This window comes from Nasonia vitripennis, chromosome 1 (assembly GCF_009193385.2).
Source record: "Nasonia vitripennis strain AsymCx chromosome 1, Nvit_psr_1.1, whole genome shotgun sequence".
NCBI classification, from domain to species: domain Eukaryota; kingdom Metazoa; phylum Arthropoda; class Insecta; order Hymenoptera; family Pteromalidae; genus Nasonia; species Nasonia vitripennis.
Window position 1 is genome coordinate 33,245,105 of NC_045757.1, and position 23,318 is coordinate 33,268,422.

Consider the following 23,318-nt stretch of genomic DNA (forward strand, 5'->3'; position numbering starts at 1 on the left):
GTGCAGGTGCGGGAACACGATGCGAAATAAATTCGACGTTATAACGCGGCGGCCCGGAGCTGTGCACTAAAATTTTATATTTTTCCGAGATATTCCAGCGCTGCAAACAGACACACACACACACACGCGGATTGTTAACGACGAATCCGTGACCTCGAAGGCATTCCCGAAATTGGCGTATCGCGCATATCCCTGCGACAGAACTCGTCTTTCTTCCTCGTTTTCTCTTTTTTCGTTTATCGTTTTTCCCGTTAGCGTATCTCTCTTATCACGACGACTCGGTTATCGTATTTTAATGCCCTGACATGTTTCCGATCGAAGTGGATATTTGAAATCTTGAATATCGACTGATATACCTTTTTTTTTCCACACCGCCAGCTCTCCGGATGGAAAAATAACAAGTTTCGTAACAAAATTTAACGACGACGACGAGGAGGAGGCGAGGGAAAAAAGTGCCCAACAGTTTCTGGAACAGCGAATCGCGCCATTAATTTTCCGTTTCATTAGGCGGCAGCAAATACGTGTACACCATACGTATACACACATCCGCCCCGAAGCCTGTGTTGCATAAGCGCGCGGTGCCTCTCGCGTTTTTATCCCGACCCTCTCGTCCCAATTACGTTGGGGTATTCCATTTAGCGAGCCTTATATAAGCCGTGTAGTAGTAGTAGCCTGTGTGTGTGCGCGCGCGCTCTGTCTTCCGGCGATGAACTTGCGCGCGGACTGGGAAAGCTGTCCGGAGCACGTTCGTACAGAGGGCCGGCGGTATATGTATGCAAATGTTTCAATCGGAGTAGCGCGAGATGGGATATCGAGAGGCGAAGTTTCGGCGCGCTATACTCGCCGCCGACGATTAATGAATCGCCGTGTATAGTATAAGCTCGGAGCGGGGGTGGGGGGGGGGGGGGGCGAGAGCTTTTTTGCTTCTCTCGCGACGCGTGGCGATTAGCAATTAGCGAGCTGTTGTGTCGGATCGATGTGTAAGCGATTAGACAGCTCTTGCGTAACGAGAGTGTATAATAAGAGAGCGAGGAACTTCCGTTGGATTGTTCGTCAGACGTATCGTAACCAGGCAATTGTAACATCTACTGTACAGTTCGGCTCTCTCTCTCTCTCTCTCTCTCTCTCTCTCTTTCCACGTTTCTCCGCCGGCGGTGACTCCGGATACTGGCGGCGAGCGCAAACTAAGCGCCGGCGGGGGGATGAATTGCGCGTGCGAGAGACTACTGCGCGAGACAACATTTCTCCCCTTCCGTGTTCGGCTCGTCGCTGCTGTCGAAGTAGCAGCAGCAGCAGCAGCGAGTTCGGTCCAACTCGGATTAATTTGTCCCGCGCAGGACGACGTGAGCTGCTGCTGCTACTGCTGTGTTAAACGCGTCGGCCGGATTATTGTTTGATCCTTGTCTCGCGTGTCTCTGTACTGCAGGGCTGCGATTCTTTGTCTTATTGCTTCTGACTTTTTCCTGGAGCTAGACTGGCTGTCGTTTTATTGTAGAGCCTTATGGTGTACGCAGTGAAAACGCGAAAAATTCAAAACCTCTTCATTGTGTAGCGGCTCTCTCTCTCTCTCTCTATATATATATATATATATATATATATATATATATATATATATATATATATATATATATATATATATCCGGCCGCTTTTTCCATCCTCCGCAAAACTGGAACGACCAAGTGCATACAGAGTCGACGCGCCGTGTAATGCATTTTAATTCCGTAGCGCTGGGGTAGAGAGAAAAAAATCGACCGCACACACACACACACGTATGGACAGAGCGATAATAGGAAAATCGAATCAGAGGCTATCTGTCTTGTTTTCGCGCTACTTCGGGAGCGAGTGCACAGGAAGAAGACGGATATCGACAGCACGTTGATTTCATGGACGCGATTCGTCCCTGCTGTATATTTATTCGCTGCGGTCGCCTTTTTCGGAGCTACAGGCTGTCAATCCGAGTTCTTAGGTGGATCGTGAAATGTTGCTTTTATTAAGTACATAATCGGTATAATATACAGGAAAAGGATTATTTCCGATTGCGAATGAACGATCCCCGAGGAAACACAGCGAGTATACGTATAGCAAACATCGCAGTGAGAGAGGCAGAGAGATCGAGAGGCACTAAAAGCTCGGCGGCAAAGTAGGTAAAAGCTTATAAATTTTAAAGAAAAAGCCCGTCTGCCGCAGAAGGCCGCAAAGCCGAGGGAGAGGAAGAGCCGGAAGTGATTCCGGGAGGCTCTCTCCCTGGTCTCCGCGGCGAAAAGTCCTCTCTCTCTCTCTCTCTCTCTCTCTCTCTCTAGAGCAGTAGCATCAGCCCCATCTATCTCGATTTCGCAATCTTCGGCCCCGCGCGGCGTCGAATTCTCACACGCCCTCTTCTCACACAGGGCTTGGCCTGCAGCAGCAGCAGCTCTTCTTTTTTTGCGCGCCCGCGCAGGACCTTGGCTATTTTCCCTTTCTCCGCGCGAGAGGCCATCCATTCTCGTTCAACGCCTCTATTTACCCCGAGGCCGCTGGCTCAAACACCTCGAAATTTCTTCTATCCTGTAGAGCCCCTTGCAGCCGTTATCTCTCTTTGTGTCCGTTTTTGCTCGATCCGTGCGCGCGGCCTCCTCTTTTACCGCACCGCCGCCGAGAGAGCCTCGAGGGTTTGGCCCACGTTGCGCTGCGCGAATTATTTATACGAGAGCAGCGGCTGCTAATAAAAAGGGAATAGAGTGTATCCTTTTCTCTCTCACTCTCTCTGCTTGATTCGCGGTATACTATAACGGAGATTTGTGCGCTCGGACGCTTTATCGGCGTTGGCGCAGCTTTTGCATGGAAGCTGTGTATAGTCCGCGTAACGATGGGTTTGAGAGATAAGCGCGGGTGTATAAGCGGAACGTCTGTCTGCGATACCCGGAATGCATACGCCGCCGCTGCATAACGGGGTTATTGGCGCCAGTCCGATGGGGCCACTCGGACTCGATCGTTCCTTCGGGAGCTCGCGCATCCACCTGTGTATGCGTGTGTATAGATGTATAGATAAGGCCAGTCCCTCGCTTTCGTTCACTGCGGTAGTGGCTCTGCGTGATGTTGTCGGGAGAGAGCCGTCGCATTATGTCGACGAGCTATCAGACGCGCTTTTTGGGTATGCTATATGCGGTCTTTTTTTCAACGGCAGGGGAATCGAACTTCGAGCTTTGTCAAAGATTCAATTGAAGATTACGCCTACCTATAATACCGCAGTAGTTATAGCATAAGCGGCCCCATTACAACAGGTCCAACAAAAGGCAGTTTAGGCACACAGGTGACATGCCGCTATATATAAGCACTCGAGCTCGCAAAAAGAGATGAAGAAAGTAGAAAAGCGTCCATGCGCCGTCTATCTTCGCTCGTCGGAAACAGTCCAGAGCCTACTCCTCATTTTCGTTGTATATCACATCAAATGCGTACAGATTGAAATTAAGATATTTAACGCTTGTGAAATTTCCTCCGTTCCAGGCTAGTCTCATCGCCGGCGAAGCCGAACGAGGCCTCCTGCAGCAGTTCGAACAATCATCAGTACGGAGCGACGTTTGCGGTCCGAGTCGGCACGATCGACGGCGTAATCACGCACAACCTTCGCGCCGAGACCAGGCGGGATCTCGCCGCTTGGGCACGAGCCATCGTCCAGGGATGCCACTCGGCAGCCCACTCGCTCAGGGAGTACACAGTCCGTAAGTATATATCTCGCGATCGTTATTTAGATTCGAACGCACCTACACGATAAAACGTCGTACACAGTCGAGGAAATTCGACTGTAAAACTCTCACCTGCCTCGGCCGTACGTATAAGGAGAGGATAAAGTCTGACGGAAAGCGTCGTTCCGTGCAGCCTCCTCGATGAGACCAGATCCCGAATCGAATCCGCCAAGATTCTCTCTCTCTCTCTCTCTCGGTTTTTCCATCAGACGTCTCTTTCTCCTGAACGCGAGAGAGAACTCGGAGAGGTAGCAGATGCTCTCGCAGAGCCGTAGGAGAAAGAGAGAGAGAGAGAGAGAGAGAGTATTTCTGGGCTAGCAGACGAGCGGCAATTTGCCTCGACGAGTCCCCGATAAACGACGAGGAATAGATGAACGGTTATATCTCGAATGTCTCGTGTCTCGGCTCTCCTTTTTTTTCACCAGCCCCGATTTCAACCTCCGCGCGTACGAACACACGTGTACTACCACTGCTCGTAATCGTAATCGTATATATTCGCCGTGTATTTGGAAATGTCGTATCGGCTTCTGCAACTCGGAAAAAAAAGGAACTAGCAATTTTTCGCTTCTAAACGCTGTCCCAATCTACGAAGTCGAATTCCCATACCGTCGCGCGGCTTCTTTTTAAAGAATAATGCTCGCGCTTTCGTGAATCTTCCAAACACGGTCCACATCCTTCTCCATCGAATATTAAATATCGTCGATAGATAAGTGTCTTAAATGAAATTCCAATAACAGTTTTCGACAGCCGCCACCGGTAACTCTATTCAATATTAATAACCAAATCTACGATCGCGAAAATAGCGCTCGAACGACAATTTTTCTTTCCTCTCCCTTATACACATGCAAATCTCACCGGCTGTGCATATAAGAAAAATCAGATCGTCGCACAAGTAAAGTGAGCGAAGCGGTATGTAAATCCCCATTAAAATGCATTTACCTACGTGTGTTGCAGGTTGCGTGTGGCAGGGTCGAGCCTGCCAGCTGGTGGTCCACCACGAAGAGGGCTTCGCCCTCTACGCCGCTGGTACTCGCGGCGTCACCGGCAACGGCATAAGCCCCGGCTCGCCACCGACACCCCTGTGGCGACGACCCTTCGAGAAGCTCAGAATGTCCGCCGACGACGGCGCCCGACTTCTCTGGCTTGACTTTGGCGGCGACGACGCCGAGATCGTAAGTTTTTTTTCTTTTTCTTCATCTCTTTACGAACATTCCTATCGGCCAATTTCGTTTCGCTTCTAGGAAAATCAAATCACCCCTACACTGAGAGAACTATATATTAAAATTTACTACTTATGTAGGAAAAATTACTATATTAGATAGTAACGGCAGGTCATACTCGCTCCATGACGATTTTTACTATATTCATAGTAAAAATTGTTAGACTTATATTAAAATTTGTTACGTGTTTACTAGAAATTACTACATTATATAGTAAAAATTATTTTAAGAATTTCTCCGTCTGCCAGAATTTGAGGTTATAAAGTTGATTTATGCAGTTATCAGAGACCAAAATCTATAATTTTTTGTTTATCTGGTATTATTAAGTGATAAAATATCATTCGCTGCTATTATTTATTAATTTTCGTCAATTTATTATTAATATTAACTCATGAGTAAATGTGATTAATATATCAGATTTGAAATTTAGTACATAACAGTACTGTTTGGCTAAGTGGTCAGCGCGCTCGACTCCCATACCAGAGGACCAGGTTCGATTCCCGTCGCCGCAGAAAAATTTCTTTCACTTAACAACATTAAATATCAATAATAATAATAACTAGTAGAGAAGGCGCGCTTCGCGTGCTCTTGATTCTATCTCTGTCTAATAACACTAGTAGAAAATTCACCATAAGTGTTGGGCGGCACACTAACGTCTGCTAATATTTTATAAGCATGTAACATGTTACTAAATCCCTAAAAACTACTTTAAAAAAATATATTAATAATGCTAAATCTCGTCGTCATTGGTTTAAGTAGTGAATTTGAAGAAAAGTTCAGTATAAGAGTCAGTGGGTTTGTCTATCATTACAATGTCATTTATTTGCATTATAAAAAAGCCATACAACTAAAATTTTACACAGATACTTGTTATGCTACCTAGAAAACATGCAACCTACATGATTATGATTTAACTGTTTTCATTCATATTTTCACATCAAGACCCATATGAATTTTTTAATTTAGCGTATCAAATTTAGCTTGTAGACAGTTACACAGAAAATACCATCTCTAGCACATTGTATTTCTGGTTTCCAGTGTATTTTTACATGAAGAAAGTGATAAGTATTTTAGCTTTTTTGTCAAGGCATTAATTAGAATTTTGACTTTTGTGAGACAGTTGTGAGACTTTTGTGTTAACAGTTGTGAGAGAGTTTGAGACCGATACCTGTTTTTCCATTTTTGCATTTTTTATCATTCCAAAACTAACAGGTCTAGAAAGCTCATATTTTGCATATAGATTTCTTTTGTGATTCTGGAAAGATATTTAAAGTTGAATGAACGTTAACTGAAATACTTTTGTGTTCGACTACAACACTCATGATAATTATTTAGTCGTATAGCATGAGTTTGCATTCACATCAGTGTCGGAATCAAAATCAGAAGTTTTTTAGTTGAAGTCGATTCAACTTTAAATATTATTTCACAATCACAAAAAAAAATCTATATACAAAATATAAGCTCTCTAGACCTGTTAATTTTTGAATGAGAATAAATGCAAAAATGGAAAAACAGGTATCGGTCTCAAAATCTCTCACAACTATTAAAAGTCAAAATTCTAATTAATGCCTTGACAAAAAAGCTAAAATACTTATCACTTTCTTCATGTACAAATACACTGGAAACCAGAAATACAATGTGCTAGAGATAGTCGTTTCTGTGTAACTGGCTATAAGTAAAATTCGACCTGCTCAATCAAAAAATTCGCATGAGCCTTGATGTGAAAATATGAACGAAAACAGTTAAATCAGAATCATCTAGGTTACATATTTCTAGGTAACATGTCTAGTAGCCTTTTTACAATTCAAAGACCATTGTATAATGATTGACTTAAACTTACTGACTCGGATACTGAACGTTTTTTTTTAAATTCACCTCTCAAACCTCACCGAGGGCGACTTTGGGCACAGAGACGCAGTATATCTTCAAACTCTTTATTCTTTTAATTGAACTTCTCACTAACATTTAAAAAAAAACTAAGTAATATTCACACACTTTATTACTACTTTAAATAGGGTTAGGGTGCCACTTTTCAATACACATGTTGTAATACTACACACTGTTGGTAATGATTAATTTTTACTAAAATTTCTTGCTAGTTATATTGCATATATTTTATCTGTTATCAAGGTTTCCACATTTCATTTTAAACACCTCAAGCATTTCTGCCAGGGTTATGAGTTATGACTGTTTCGAGGGTTATGAATTTAAATGCTTCACAACAAAGGCCATAATTTTTTTAAGAGAGGATAATAATCATATTCGAATAAGCGCGTAAAATTGCTCAGCAAAAAAAAAATTAAATTTTTTAAAATTTCATTTCAGTATAGAAAGTACTATCTGAAATAGTAAAATTTAATACAAAGCAAGTATAACCGTTCTTTACTATATAATATAGTAATTTTTCCTGCATATGTAGTAAATTTTAATATCTAGTTTTCTCTAGTGTATAGTTGCAGTATGACAGGCGAATCTGTCGATATATTACGTATACTCCCGGCTTGCAAACGAGCTCCATCGACTGCCGTGTGGAATGTGTAATTCGGCATTTTTTTTACCGGCGAAACTTCCAGCAAAATTCCACCTCAGTGAAAATAAACTGGATTATAAATTTCCACGAATATCACACCAGCGCGTATAGCTCTCTCGCTTTTGAATCAATTTGTAAAAAAAAATCGCCGCCGAGAGAGCTTTAGCGATTCGAGTGGAATAAAAGAGAGAACGGAATTGAAAGCGCGCGCACAACGGTGTAATGTATTAATTCGACGCAATGGTCAGATAGAGTAACGCGCGCGGCGAGCTTAATCGTAAAACTCGGCTCTCTGTCGCGAGAGAGCGGACTGTCATCGCGGTCGGAGCCGCGGCTAAGCGCGCGAATAAAACCGACGGGCGCTCTAAATCCCTCCATTATGCGCGCTCGGTGCACACGCGAGTTATACCTATTGCCGTCAGAGCGAATAATAATCTGGAGAAAGCTGGCCTAATGCCGTGACGCTGCTATACTGCAGCCTTAATGATCTGATCGCGATGAATGCGCTTTGACATTCGCCGAATATTCCTGATGATGTTGCTTTCCCAGCGGCTGATGGCTTGGCTATCGCGTCTGGCTGACAAAATTAAACGCCCATCGGCCGTACGCCGAGTGATTAGGTTATATATTTGTTTTGGTTTAGAATTCGGATCTTGGAGTTGACTGTGTCTTGAGGACTGGATCGATTTTAAAATAATAGAAAATAGTATTGTAAAACCATTTACAATACCTGCTCTACTATAAATAAATTATTAGTATACCTTCGGAACATCGAAATCTTGTAACGGAAATTTTTTAACATCGTTTAAATACAGATCGACGAAAGAAAATAAAGCGACATACGCGCGGTGTAGCACAAATGTCAGCTGACACTCGAACGCAGTCAAATGGACAGCGTGTAAAAGCCAAAGCTATTTTCCCGGGGAATACACGCGCGAGAGGGCCTGTATTTTCGCTTTACACTTTTCGAGTAATTCGTTTTGATGCTTGTCCTCCTCTTTTTTTTACGCCCGACCGAGCAAAATGCTTTGTGGTTTTTGCAGGCGTGTTCACTCTCTCTTTCGTATTAAACGTCGAGCGCGAATCCGAATAAATCCCGCGCGCATACGTCGAACCAACGACAAGCGATATTAAAAAAAAAAGTAAAAAAATGTTTGTTCCTCTCTCTGTTTCAGGAACTCGACCTGGAGAGCTGTCCAAAGCCGATAGTCTTCGTGCTGCACAACTTCCTCTCGGCCAAGATACACCGCCTCGGTCTGAGCGCATAGGGGTGCGAGGGGGCTTCGCACGAGGCCCCCGACTTGCCTCCCCATCAGACCCGCTCCGTCACCAGCGTCTTTCTTCACTGAGCTCCTCGATGAAACTTCGACGACTATACCGATCAAAATTAGCCAGTTAAGCAACAAGCGCACCCAGCGAATTGTACAGATCTCGTCTCCGCTGTAGAATCCTTTTCTAGGTCGAATCAACTCTCGAGCGAGTGTGCGTGCGAGCCAACGATAATCGAGCCGAAGCCATCCAAGAAACGATTTGTTTCGCTTGTGCGAGGGGAGAATCAAGGGGAAGAGAGATATATTGTATACATATAGACATCTCGTGGCGAGCTGCCGACGAAGCGCTTTAACGAAGGGTATTAATAATCATCGAGCTATAATACCCAATTTCGACGCGCCTAACACACAGGAATAAAAAGAGAAGAATAACTATGTAACTATTAAGGTATCACACAATCTAGCTGTAACGGCAAAAGCGTACGAGGACTACTGGGTTTTGTAAAATACGTCACGTCTATACCGAGCTGACATTCCTTCAACCCCCTCCCTCTCTCTCTTTCTCCGTTGAAGTCTTCGAAGGATTCCATCGAGCGAATCGTAACGCGTCCCGTCTATCCGTTTCCGTGCTCGAGGCTGTATCGCGTACACGATACGCTTGGAATACCCCTTTACGTGAGTATTAATTTATTTTTCACGATATGATTCACGGCCGAGTGTAAAAAGTATATAGAGGGAGAGAAAGAGAGGGAGAGAAGAAGAACAAAAAAAAAGGTAACGTTTGCCAATTACGCGCTTCTACGTACGTGGATTTTAACGATACACGCCGCGCGCAACGCGTAATTAATCTTACTGATCGTAAGCCGTTATAGTCGTTAATTTATATTATATATATATGCGATATATACGTACGAGCAGTTTTATTTTTTTACGTTAATTTATGTGTGCTCGCCTGTGTAGTCCTGAAGGATTTTAATTGATAATATCGCGCATGTAACATCGACAACAATGATTTGCGCGTCTAATGATTAATGCATGAACGATTTTGATAAATTGTACAATATACTGAAATTAACGATCGTATATCCTGGAAGCGAGGATCTGGGTCAGAGCAACTTGTCACAGTTGGCGAAACCAAATTTCCGTTAGTATTATTATTACTATAAACTATATACTATGTTATGATTGCTATTATTATTATTATTATGATTATTATTTTGTAAATCTCTTATTACTTCGGAATGATTTGTAATATATTATGCATTTACGCGGAAAATTATATCTAATATATGATAAGTCTACAGAATTAAAACTGGTTTTTAATAATTTTGTATGATAATATCGATTGTAGCAATATACAGGCAAACATTGTAAATGGAATGAAACTTTTTCCCTTGTTAATAATATACTTATATATAAATAATACACATGATCTTCTCGACGCGTTGAGGATTGCCCGAACCTACAGGACGAAAAGAAGAGAACTGTTAATAAAGAGAATGTTTGTAAAAAAAAATAATGAATAGACGTAAATATAAGTGTAAAAATATTCAATTTTGTATATTCCTACGTACCCGTATAAATAATACAATACACATACCGAGCTATCACTATAGTATCAAGCTTCACTATACAACGCGTGTGTGCAATCTTTACAAAATATGCACACAACAGGCGCATTATAATTTTTCTCAATAAATTCCGTTTACGTCTATGCTGCCCACACATCGCCTACGCGTTACATGTTCCCGCGGAGTTTTCTCTTTACGATCGTAGCGAAGAAACAACACACAGCATCAGGCATGAAAGTTTTTACAGTCGATTAAAGTTAACGCGCCCTTCCACATATAACCCTGCGGGGTCAGGTCCTCGGGTATATACAGAGCGATAAATCGTAGTCGTCGGGCCGATCGACTTATACATACGCAACAAGTGTCCCTCATCGGCGCATCGATTAGGAAAATTAGCAGCGCGGCGACCTTTTCGCTTGTTTTAATAATAATATCCCCCCGCGGGTTATCGCGCCGTAAAGCATCAGCAGTATAGCCTTTTTGCCCTTTTTTTTACTCTCGGGGGTAAGCGAGCTCGTAATCGACGTCGATTTCCATTCCTCGCGCGCAGGACACTCGGTAATTACGTGCTGCAACTTCTGTCTCCTCTTTCTTTGTTTGTTCAAGCTCGCTCGCTTTGTCCCTCGTTAAACCGCTGCGGGAATGCTGCGCAGGAGGGAAAGTTTTTCAATAGCGCGAGAATAGATGGACGAGAGAGAGAGAGAGAGAGAGAGAGAGAGAGAGAGAGAGAGAGAGAGAGAGAGAAAAATGGTGGAACTGGAGAATAGCCGAACTATTACTCGAACGAGCTGGGGAGCTAGAGAAAAAATTCTGCATAAAGGTTTGCGCGCGTAAACTTTGGAGTAGGCCGAATCGCTCGGCGGCAATATTGTGCGGGTATGGAGTGTGGACAAAAAAGTTTATTGTGTCTTGTTTGCAGTCAATTAAAATCTGTGTATTCTCTCTGTGTGTTCTTCTATCAACGACAGCTCGCGGGGTTATTTCCGAAAAAAGTCGAAATCGCGCTTAATTTCCCGAGCCGCTTATCGATTGTATACGAAATCGACGCGGCAAAAAGTCGAGCGAGCGATAAATAAAACAAGCCGAAAAAGAGAGAGAGAGAGAGGTGAGAAACAAAAATAGTCGTCGAACGACAGCTAGAAAGTTGAACATTTCCGTAAACTCCAGGGCGCGACAGGGTAAAAGTTAAAATTTTTCAACCACCGCCACGCCGCTCTCGCGCAATTTAACGGCTTTTCTCGCGACTCGCGGAAATTTCGCGCGTATATAGGGCGACGCGGCGCATCTCAAAAGCGAATTCGCGGAATTACAGCGAGAGGAAAAAGCTGCGGCCGAGAGGAAGTAAAAACGTACGTAGGCCATCGTAAAACGCGTATCGTATACTTGTTTTACCTACGTATAAATCTATATACATACACGCGCACGGGGTTCGTGTATGTGTGGCCGCGCGCAATTAAAAGTTTATACATACAAGCTCGAACGAGAGACTAGCGAGGGGGACGAAGGACACAGCACACGGCCCGAAACTTTACGTATGGAAAATTCATATCCCTCGCAAGTCGAGAGCCGCGCAATAATTAACGACCGTGTGCGCGGCTCGCTCGAGACAACGAAAAGTCCATCGACGAGCTTGCAAGCTCGCCTGATCGGAATTTCGCGCGATTGTCAACGGAAATTTCTTCTTTTATTACCTTAGGCGTGTGAGCCAGAGTTAAGAGAGATGTCGATGCGTAGGCCCGAAGGGAAATCGCGCTAAGCGAAAAACTTTGAACGTTTTCGCGATTGGCTGAAGCGAGAGAATTTTCCAGGCAGCCCGGGCCGATTGAATCTCTCTCGGTCGGCTTAAACCCGCGATTTATAGGCGACGATCCCGCAGCCGGAATACAATAATTCGATTATTCCAACTTTATGTATAGACACGACCTAATCTTCCTGACTTTCGTATATAGGTTCTCTCTCTTTTGTAAGATACTTCTTCTTCTTCTTCTTTCGGAGCTTTTTCGGCTGTCCCGTTCTGTACATATCTGTGCGCGAACGAATTTCTCCGATCGATGTAGCATTGTTACTCCATGTGTGTGTGAATCCGAGCTGTAACCGACGACTATACTATACCGTTGTATAGAGCACGAGCTTCTCTTGTATTGGTATAGAGTAAAAATCTCTCGGTGCGTAATATATCATATCTTCGATTCTGTAAATCGTTATTCGCTCATCTATACCATATCCGAATCTACTCGCTCATATCGAGAGTACACATATGATATACATACACACTTTTCTATAGGACGAGAAGCAGAAGATGAAGGAAGGACGTTGGTATGTCGACTGAGTAGCATATATACTATGATGATAATAATGACGATGATTATGTAAATATGAAACGATGATGATGCGAGAAAGTATAAAGAGTGTGTAATTTAGATTGTGAAATTTTTTAAGTGTGTTGAAACGAAAACGAATATCAAAATTTAGAGGTGGACGAGAATGATCTTATACGTTATATTTAAAATATTTTCTATGTATTCTACGAAAGTTCGTTGTTGATGTTCAATAAGCCGCATATCACTACGTATATTATCTACTTGTATAATTTGAGGAACACGTGTATACATTGCTTTCGATATGGATCGGTAATCATCAGGATACGATATTCTCTCTCTCTCTCTCTCTCTCTCTCTCTCTCTCTCTCTCTCTCTCACTCTCTCTCTCTTTTGTAAAATGTAACATACACTTACACATAGAAGATACTCGATCCGAAGTCCGCCCTTTCCTCCCCGTCGCGAGAGAAACGAAAAACAATATATACATCAATAATAAGCCTATATCAACCCCCACCTCAATCGTCGACGTCGTACAATAACCACGAGGTATGTCCATATCAAGTATGATTAAACCATAACGGCGTCTCTCTCTCTCTCTCTCTCTCTCTCTCGATGTATCTGTAAATATAGACTTGTGTAACGCTTGGAAAAGAAAAATCTTATAAATTACACACACACACACACACGCACACGCACAGTAGTTATACATGATAAGATAAAATGTTAACGAATAATACGAAGGGATGCGAGTACATACACTGTGCACAAATGGAGAAAAAGAGAATAAGGACAGGTGCCGCGGCGTGTGACGAATTATTGTATTTTTCTAATGATTTAAGCCTTTTCGTCGTGCGCGGCGACGACGTACCGCAGTCGTCGCAGCTATAACGATTTATACATAATATAAATACGAATGGCGAGACGATGATGAGGCAATGCGAAGCGCAGAGTATAGAGACGAGAGAAATGCGAGAGAAGACGATATAGTCGAGTGCAGCGTATTTATACAGCGAAGCCATGGGTATGAATATAAATATATAAATATATAAATATATATATGTATACACGGAGCGGGTTATCTCGACTTTCATTTCGATGCTAGATAATACGAAAGTTAATGTATCTAAGAGTTATACCAAATAAACGAACGGTTAGACGAACACACATACGGCTCTCGATGATTTATTGCACACACATCCCTCATCTCTCTTCTATTTCTTCGTCGTATTCGTACATATTGTATATACATTCGAACGTCGAGCTTTTCCTCCTGGACATCAGCCTCACTCTTTGGAAAAGTTCGGAGACTCCGTCATTTTTATGGGCAACATATAAGACTTGAGGTCGCCTCGCCCGATTGCCTCGACTATATATACACACACACACACACACACACACGAGAGGACGAGGACGGCGCGTGAAACTTTCCTTATCCGCGTCTCGTCTATAGCCTTCTCTCACTCCGCAATCGAATCTCGCGCGCTTGCAGGCTCGCAAGCGAAGACGGATAAAGATTTGGCTTTTTGCGGGATCCGACGTCTCAAGAGCGCGCACAGGTAAGTTTCGCGAGATGCGCGCACTTTGATATAACTTGCCGGAAGTATGAACTGAAGTCGTCCTTCTCTCGCGTATTGCGCATAGCGGCGAGTATACATCGAAATGGGCCAAGTTTCGAGTGAGTAGTCTCGAGTCCTTTATCTCTCGGCCTTTATTTTTTGCGGCTTATCCTCGGAATCGACCCTTAGCTGATGCTATATATTTTGCGTATATCGACGAGTCGACTTCGAACCGTTTAATTATGCGCATGTTCGAAAATTTGAATTCCGCGCGCGAGAGTTATGAAAGAGCGCGCGGGAATTCGCAATCAATTCGAAATATGCGCGACGGTTATTAACCACTTGCGCGTAAGCTCTACACGTGTGTGGTATACCTGTACATCGTCGGTGGGCAATCGAAACGCGACGGCGAAAAAACAAAAAGGGGAATGATTGAATTACGAGAAATTTGTCAAGGACTCGAGAGAGGGCCTCGGTCGTTTTCGTTTTAATTGGCCCCAGAGCGATGCTCACGAGAGAGAGAGAGAGAGAGAGAGAGAGAGAGAGAGAGAGAGAGAGAGAGAGACAGAGCTGGTGATTTTGTATAATTGCGAATCGCGCACGTGTCTGCCGGCTAGTCGATCATAGGCCGAGATATTGCGACGAATCTGTCGGAATTGATATGCAAATTCGCGCGATATAGCTGCGAGAGAAGAGAGAGAAAAAAATGTCCTCGTCGACGAGATAGCTCGTGTACGCGAAAAATTTTTTGTTCGTTTTTTTTCTCGCAAAATCGACGCGGAAAGTAATTTCTGGCTGCTTTTTACAGAGAGAAAAAAAGAAGGAAAGGGGAAAAGCGCGAGCGGCAATATAAATTAATTTTCAAACTAGTGTGCGCGTGATTTTCCATGAAAAATATCCCTGCGAGTTATTAATTTTTTTTCTCCCTCACTATAAAACGGCGCCGAGAGAGAGTCAGGCCTGACTCTACCCAGATCTTTACTACTTAATTACCGGCGATGTATATATATATATATATATATATATATATATATATATATATATATATATATATATTCCGCGTTATGGTTTACGAGCTGCCCCCGCTGCTGTAATATCTTCAATTCTCGAGTCGCGCGAGCGATAAGATTTTTTCTTCAACGGATCACTATCGCTGCTCTGAAAAACGTATTACAAGGGAAGAAAAAATCTACGTATAATAAAGTAGCGATTGCGCAGGAGGAGGATCTAGAGACGGCACGCTTACGAAATAATTCCATCCCGATGACAGGCTCGTGAGTTAACGGGCTTTTCAAACCTCCCGCGCTCGCGAGCGGGACGTTTAATGGTTCAGCTGCAACGGCCGTAAAAGTGTGTTCCTTCCCTTGCGCGATACGCGACATAAAAGCCGTTTTACTACGAGCACGAATAGCGAGAGAGAAAAAGAATCGAGTTTCACCTGTGCGTGTGTCTGTGGGCGACGCCTGGCCCAGAATTCCGCAGTCATTAAATTGCGCGCGCAGATGTTCATTAAATGCTACATCCCCCCCTATTTCCACTCACCTAATTACTCGCGTTCGCGCACTTATTGTTATTATCGTCCTGCGGGAATGCGATCCCCTTTTTTCCAATGGAAATTCGCCTATAATGCCCCTAGTGCTTGTGTGCGTGTGTATAGAGCCCTCTTTAACGGTTGAATGAAAATCCGACCGCGATATATCCGGAATATTATTATCGAGTCGAGAGACCCTAGCGTTGTTTGTTATTGCAATTTTAGAAACAAATTAGCGATAGGTATAAGCATTCCTCGCTCCGCGATTCGATATCAATTATAAAGCGCGGGCTCGTCTCGGCTCATTATCATAATCCTCGCGATTGGAAATTCGATGTTTATTACGCGCTGCCGTTACTCTTTCTCTCCTCGTATATATTGTCTCTCCCCTGCGCTATTGAATTGATGGAACGAACGTATACGCGCATACGATGAAAAATGAATTTCCCGCGACGTCGCGGAACAGGACGAAAATTTCCCGACAAACGCGTTTTCGCCCGCGAATCAGCTCTCCTGAAATCGCTGGATGATTATTATTTTTGTAAATTATACAACCTCGACGCCGGGGCATAATTGGATCATACATACGACTGCGTGAGAGCTCGTAAATCCGCGATCGTAAATCATTTATTAAAGGCCCCGCGGAACAAGCCCTCAATGTATTCAGGCCTTAAAACTCCTAAAATGAAGCTTCGAGAGTTTCCAGGAAGTATAGGGCTGCGTATATATATATATATATATATATATATATAGCTGTACTCCTCGAGAGGCTTGTAAATATTTATCAGCTTTAACTCGTCTTTTCCGCGCATACGTGTGTGTATATTTATAAATTTTTTGCAAAATTTTATTACACCCTCGTCGCTTTACAGCTCTCGCTTTAAAGTCGCGCGCTGTATTTTTAATGAAATAATCGACAAGAGAGAGAGTGAGAGAGCGACGCTCGGATTCATCGCCGACGTAAAAAGCTCGATAAGTAGTAAAGTCCAGATATGACCAGACGCGCTATATATAACGTTTCAGAGTCGGCTTTCCGACATTAATATTCATAGCCTCTCGGCTGGCGCGCTTTGTTTTCGCGTATTTATATTTCCCGCCAAAAAGCGTGCGACTCTATCGCGCGATTTCTTTGTCTCCGCACCGCGCCTTTTCACCCTATACGCTTCCGACCCTTGTATGCGTGTGTATTATGCGCACAGGATTATTCCCGCGCGAATAACTCGCTCTACGCGTTATACATTCAAACTCCATTATGTCGTGTTATTTAACGCTTCGAAAATTGGATTTTCCAAAAAGCTCCGCGCGTTTTTCTCGCGGGAGCTTAGACACGCGATTTCACATTAAGAGAGCTGCGAGGCGGAGAGAGAGCCGGACTGCTGCTGCAATTCATGAATTTCAATCGGCATAATTCCGCGCGTAGGTCTCGAGAGCGTTACAAATCTCATGCAAAGCGCTCGCGAAGGAAGTGGGCCGAGTTGCAAGTTTATATTTTAGCGGATAAAGCCGCGCGTTTGAGAGAACGGCTGTGTCAGAGCTTTTTTTTATATAACGCGCGGCAGTCGACTCTGTGGGTTTATTGTGAACAGAGAAAAAAATTTTTTTTCCAGAAGCTTCTAGACAGATTTTTCAGCGCTTACTCTTTTACGCTCGCGCGTGCGATGGTTTACGACGGAGTTTGCGCGCGCTAACGATAAATCGTTAGTCCTCGAGCTTTATTTTTTTTTCTCGAAATAAGCTCGTGGGCTAGAAATTTTCTCGAGGAAGTCCTCCTCATTTGAGCGGCAATTTCGTAGAGAATGGAGCCGAACAAGTCGCCGGAATCAATCGTCCCCGAAGCGTCTCAATCTCGTACTCCCCGAAGCAATATCCATTCGAAAATAGGCTTATTTACGATCGAAATCACTTCGCTGCCGATACACACATACACACAGAGACCTACGACACGCAGGTGTATGGGAGGACACTTATGCGCGTAAAAGCTCCGGGAGAGAAGAATGGGGTATAGAGAGAAGAAAAGTTGAGTTCAGAGCGAAGGAGGAAATCGTGGATTTTGCAGGGTCTCCTTATCGTTCGACGATCATCACAATTCACGATGCGCCGCTGTTTTTCCTATACTTTCCGCACGTTTCGCATTTGTCTTCCTGCATGCTGCTCTCTGCAGCCGCGAGCATTTCTCCCTCTCTCTTACTCTTGCGCGTGCTTGCATCTCAAGTCCGCATCCGCGCGAAGAAAAGGGCCGAGTGAGAGACGCTCGGCTTTATAATAAATGTTCGCGGCGTGAAGCTCGCGCTGCCGACTTTCTTAGCCCCTTTTTCTCGTCCTCCTATTGTTCGGAGCGCGAGCTTCTCTTTGACTAAAGCCCAACACGTGTGTGTTTCTTCGCCTTCTTCTCTCTCTTCTTCCTGGTATATTTATTCTTCCATCGCCCTGTTCTCTCTCTCTCTCTCTCTCTCTCTCTCTCTCTCTCTCTCTCTCTCTCTCTCTCTCTCTCTCTCTCTCTCTCTCTCTCTCTCTTTCGGATATCTTCGTTGAAGATTCAGACGGACGGAGGCGGTTTACTGCCGCGCCAAGCATTTCAATTCGACGTATCGAGTCGTATCTCTCTCTCTCTCTCTCTCGCGTGCGCGTGCATGGACACGTGCGAGACCCTTTTATTCCGGCGACGTAGCTCTTTACCGATGTAAATTGAATGTGCCGCCGCGAGGGCAGTGAAATTTCGCTTCCTGAAACCGCCTGCTGGCTGGCCGGTGCTTGCATTGATTTTCTCTTTTCGTATACTGTATAGTATAGAATGTGGTGTACGGGATATTTTTTAAAGAAGAACCGGCTAATTTCTCAAGCTTTTCGCGACGGGCCACTCGAAAGAGAGAGAGAGAGAGAGAGAGAGAGAGAGAGGGATAACTATACGCGAGTATAAGCGGCTTATATGAAATAAAAACGGTTCTTCTTCTGTTTCTATTCTACGAAGACTAATTCGAAGTTCTGCTAGTTTCAACGGACGAGAATATTTTCCTCAGCTCCTTCTATACAGTCGAACAAAGCTCTTTCTATCTCTCGAATGCATTCAGCCAGGCGAGTGCACGCGCTTTAAAATCAATCTGCTCTATATAGAGCGCAGCAGTAGCGTCGAAAAATCGCCGACGACATTGCAAACAAGCGCATCAGAGGCGCAGTTTCAATTTCAGGCAGTTAAACAACTACGCGTCGCGACAGTAGACAATTTCGAAAGGGGCACACGTATACATATACGCGGGCGCGCACACATTAGCTCTGAATTTTAATATCCCGCCGGCGCAATATGCATGTAAACGGGTACAGTACACGATGCGCGCGCGGCCGAAAAGCACGGCTCGCGCAACGGCAAAGCTTCCTCCGAAGAAGAGGAGTATATGTATAGCGTACATACACACACAGAGGCCTTATGACTCGGCGGCGCTACCGCTCGTAATTTCATCATTTCCGTTTTACGGCTCTTCTCTGCGCTCTGCAGCAGCAGCCTCCTGCAGTAGCGTGGCGTCGTTAGGTTCTTCCGCCTTTGACGTCGTCGCTTCGCAAACACGAGGGAATGTCGCCTCTCGCGAATATTCGCTGAGCAGAGAAGAGCAGAGCAGCAGCAGCGACGAGTGAAACGAAGCGGGAAAGACAGACACGCTCGCTTGCGCAGTCGGTGTGTTTCGCTGCTTTTTCTTTTTTTTTTATCGTCGATTTCTTCGCCGACAGACAATATAGGAACTATACGCAATGACAATCGCCTCGTTTCTTTTTTTTATAAACATATTTTCTTTATTATGCAAAAAGTCACCGGCATTTTATTAGTCGCCATACACAGTTGAGAGAGAGAGAGAGAGAGAGAGAGAGAGAGAGAGAGAGAGAGAGAAATGAGGCTTTACATTCAGTATTACCTCGAGAGTATACTTAAGTACGATCAGAGTATGAGATTATGTACAAAGTCGTTCGGCTAATCCCTCCTGCGGATCTAGCCGATTAATTATGAATAAAACTCTTGCGCTCGCGCGCGCTTATATTTCCTTCGATGTGTGTATACGAGCGCGCATGTATATCTTCAGCGAGTATATACCGTCACCGCATTGTCTGATCTCCAGATTATACAGTATCGTCGTAAGAGCCAACGCTGCTCAACTCTCTTACCCTCTAAAAACGCTTGAGAGCCTACTACTACGTATGGTATAGCAGAGATTACTTTTCCTCCCAAAAATATCGTTCATATATTTGCGTCCGCCAAAGCAGACCGAGTATACGATCAGCTCGGAGTATGTAACAGAGGCGCAGGAAAATTTTCTTACAGACGAGTAAACGTAAAGTGTGTGTGTGTGTGTGTGTGTGTGTGTGTGTGTGTGTGTGGGAAAAGAAAGAAGTTATATAACATTTATTATTTTGTTTTCCTTTGTCGTGCTACATTTTAATTCGTGCGACTCCTCTCTAATTAATTGGCACTAAGAATTCAATGACAAACGTTCGTGAAAATACTGATGTTTTAATACCTTTCAGGTAGCGATGACCTTAGGTAAGTCTCTTAAATTTAAGTTTCGTTGCTAATACCACTCGATTTCCATTCGAGTACATGGTTTTATTCTGATTCTTTCGCAATATCCATTACTGTATAACTTCCCCTTTTATATAGAGCACATATGCGTGTCGTTATTTTTTTTCAGATATATTTCTCTATGAAAACATATAAGTCATCAGTGCATGAAGAGAACTTATAGATAATGATGATATATCTTTACAGAAATAGTTTACATACGCAACTATGAATAAGCTCATTTCCTACTACTCGTTGGATTCGACGAGTATTGAGATTCCATATGTGTAGTTTTAATATATAATAAATCTCCTTAACCTACACATCTAAATGGAAGACAGGATACAAGGTATTTATCTTATTTTTCGAGTTGTTCCCCCTTAGATATAATTTATACTTTGTAGGCAATCTTTATAGGATATTATTATAACTCTGTAATTCTAGATATAATCTTATGGCAATGTATCGGTAGTGAGTATACACCGGAAACAAGTATATAATACTCGATTATCGATGACAACGTCACAAATGACTCGGCGATGAATATATAATTATTGTTTTTTTTTTGTTTCAAAGTCTCGCAGGTCACAAAGACATTTTTGGCATTGAAATCGATCGTTTAGTCGTTGATTGGACAGTTATTTCAGCGTCGAATTTAATTTCACCCTTTGACAACTCAATTCTTCGCAAAGCACGCGTGTAACAGAACGCGCGATCATTTAATTACAAAACCGGAAACCATGTGTGTTTCGAAAACGATAGTTTTTCCACAGGTGGAAATTAACTTCGACGCGCGAAGTGTAATAAAACCAAAACAAGATAAATTAAATAATGGAAGAAAGTCAGACGTTAATATTACACGGTTTCAATTCCATGAATTGATAAGGCACATGTAGAGTAGTGTTGTTGTGCTCGACGAGTAGATGGCCGCGTCTCGGTGACGCTCCGATCACCAGGACTGTCTCTCCCTTCAGCAAGACGACTTCTCCCTCTCCTTCTTCTGTCGAAAAGAAAAGAAATTGAGTGTTATTTAAAATTTCGAGACAAGATTATGCATAGGCGAAAGTGTCGACGATGCCTTACCTGGAAAGGGTGTTTTCATGACCCTCGTTTGCGGATATCCGAGTTTCGTGTTCCCGGTCACCGTGTACGATCTACTGGGCGGCACTGGGGGTGGGCGTTCCTGAAAGCGCGAAATTGTCGCATCGTTATTTCGAGACAGCTACCGTCACGCTCAGCCCTTATTCTTTATATTCTTTTTTTGATTCGCCTACGTTCGTACACCCAATAACAGCTACAACTCTATTTTCATTTCAGTTATCCTTCATACGGCGATGTTAAAAATACTATTTTATTCAATAAAATAGAACTGCAGCGCACGTACATTTCAACATAAAAAATATGATAATAAGCTTCCCGAAAGCCGAGCGAATGAACATATGAACGCAAACGAATTGTTCCAATAAAACCCCATCGATTAAAGCGTTCGATTAAAAACATATTTTTCACGAGCTTCGCACAATTTGTATTTTGTATTGAAATCCTATCGCGCGACCCGAGAGAGCGATACGAGAGATAATAACAACAACAGCAACTCACGAGGTCGAGGCCGAAGAGCGTGCAGGTCTGCTGTATCATCTTGGGATCGGCGCACTTCTCGGATGGGTCGGGCGGCGGTGTACCAGCAATCGGCTGCGGTCGCGGCCTGACCCCGGTACCACTTCCGGCAGCGGTGGCTGCGATGTTCCTCTGCAACGTTCCACTGCCGGCTGCAGCAGCAGCAGCAGCAGCAGCAGCAGCCGCGGCCGCAACCACCGACGACGTCGACTGATGCTGCGACTGCTTCTGCCCGATGCTTCCTGACGGTAGACCCGAGCCAAGCTTCGAACGGCGTAACGTCCATCTCCGACGAATTCTCCAACCTCGCCAGCTTGCCTGTGTTTTGCGGGGAATTTTGCACGTGTCAAACCATGCCGAAGTAACCATTTTTCAGTTCAATGCTCTACGCATACCTGTATGCCGGTAGCGGCTCTTCTGCGTATCTCCGAGCGCAGGTTCTCGAGCTGCTGTCGGATGCCTTCGCTGAGGAATATGTGACGTTTGCCCAAGGCCCAGCTCGTGCTCGCGTTGAAGCTGCTCTTCAATTGTTGGGCGTTCTGGAGGATGAGCTTCGTGTCCTCGATGGCCTGCTCTTCGCTGCGACGCAGTTGCTTGAACGGAGCGATCAGCCGGTAGCGAGCGTTGAACGCCTTGAAACGCATTCTGTGAGGGTAACCTAGGGACGAGGATACGGAAATATTTGTTATTTTTAATAATAATAATAGATTTTTAACGATCTTTTATTGGGGAGACGCGATGTGGCGGAAGGATTTACTCTTCTGTTACTTTTTGTTAAAAACTACTGCAATTATTCCTCAAGCTTGAATTTGAGAACAACAGGTGGCGCACACGTACTTTCCTGTTTCCCTCATCCTAACCGCCGCGCAGAATGTATATATAGAAGTGTGCTATATTGGACCTTATATACTTGAGCAGCTCATGCTATAACTGCCTAAGGATATTGTTCCAACCTAATTACCAATCAGGTAATCGACAAGTTTACTCTCAGGCAGAATATTTAACATTAAATGGGTAACGGCATAATAAAGCTGGACAAACAATGCGAATCTTACCACCGGCCATGAGATTGACGGTTTCCAAAACTTGAAGCGATCGTATTTGGCGCATGGCAACGTTACGATCGAACTGCATGGGCGTCTCGGACGCGTTGCTTCTCACGCACCTGACGAAATGCGGTCTCGCGTGCACCAAAGTCCTTAGCAAGTTGTCGAGTCGCGTGTGGAAATCTTGAGTCAAGGTGGAAATTGGCTCGTCCCCGTTCAGCCTGCAATCGAGAGAAAGAGAGCGCCATGATTTATTCCACGCAGCTGCTGTCATATATACTCGTTCTTTCCACGAAATGCGGATGTATGACGGTATAACGAGATTCCCCGCGTGTATATTCATTTTTCTAATTATGATAAGCTTTGAAGCACATATTTTTCCGAAATCT

The 23,318-nt window shown here is 43.9% G+C and overlaps 2 protein-coding genes across 6 annotated transcripts in view; one reads left to right on the plus strand and one right to left on the minus strand.

Moving 5' to 3' along the window:
• The window catches only part of LOC100121317 (beta-1-syntrophin), a 176,948-nt gene extending 163,148 nt beyond the window's left edge, over positions 1-13,800 (plus strand). For all 3 annotated transcript variants that reach the window (XM_016981141.3, XM_008217020.4, XM_016981144.2), the window contains exons 6-8: positions 3,485-3,699; positions 4,678-4,895; positions 8,649-13,800. In XM_016981141.3, the coding sequence (XP_016836630.1) occupies positions 3,485-3,699; positions 4,678-4,895; positions 8,649-8,741 (526 nt within the window). In that variant the 3' untranslated portion in view covers positions 8,742-13,800. The remainder of the gene's footprint in view (positions 1-3,484; positions 3,700-4,677; positions 4,896-8,648) is intronic.
• Positions 13,801-19,541: 5,741 nt separating this feature from the next.
• The window catches only part of LOC100121336 (unconventional myosin-IXb), a 68,242-nt gene continuing 64,465 nt past the window's right edge, over positions 19,542-23,318 (minus strand). For all 3 annotated transcript variants that reach the window (XM_032595988.1, XM_031920899.1, XM_031920900.1), the window contains 5 exons: positions 22,939-23,150; positions 22,279-22,541; positions 21,866-22,201; positions 21,350-21,449; positions 19,542-21,266 (listed from right to left, as the gene is read on the minus strand). In XM_032595988.1, the coding sequence (XP_032451879.1) occupies positions 21,109-21,266; positions 21,350-21,449; positions 21,866-22,201; positions 22,279-22,541; positions 22,939-23,150 (1,069 nt within the window). In that variant the 3' untranslated portion in view covers positions 19,542-21,108. The remainder of the gene's footprint in view (positions 21,267-21,349; positions 21,450-21,865; positions 22,202-22,278; positions 22,542-22,938; positions 23,151-23,318) is intronic.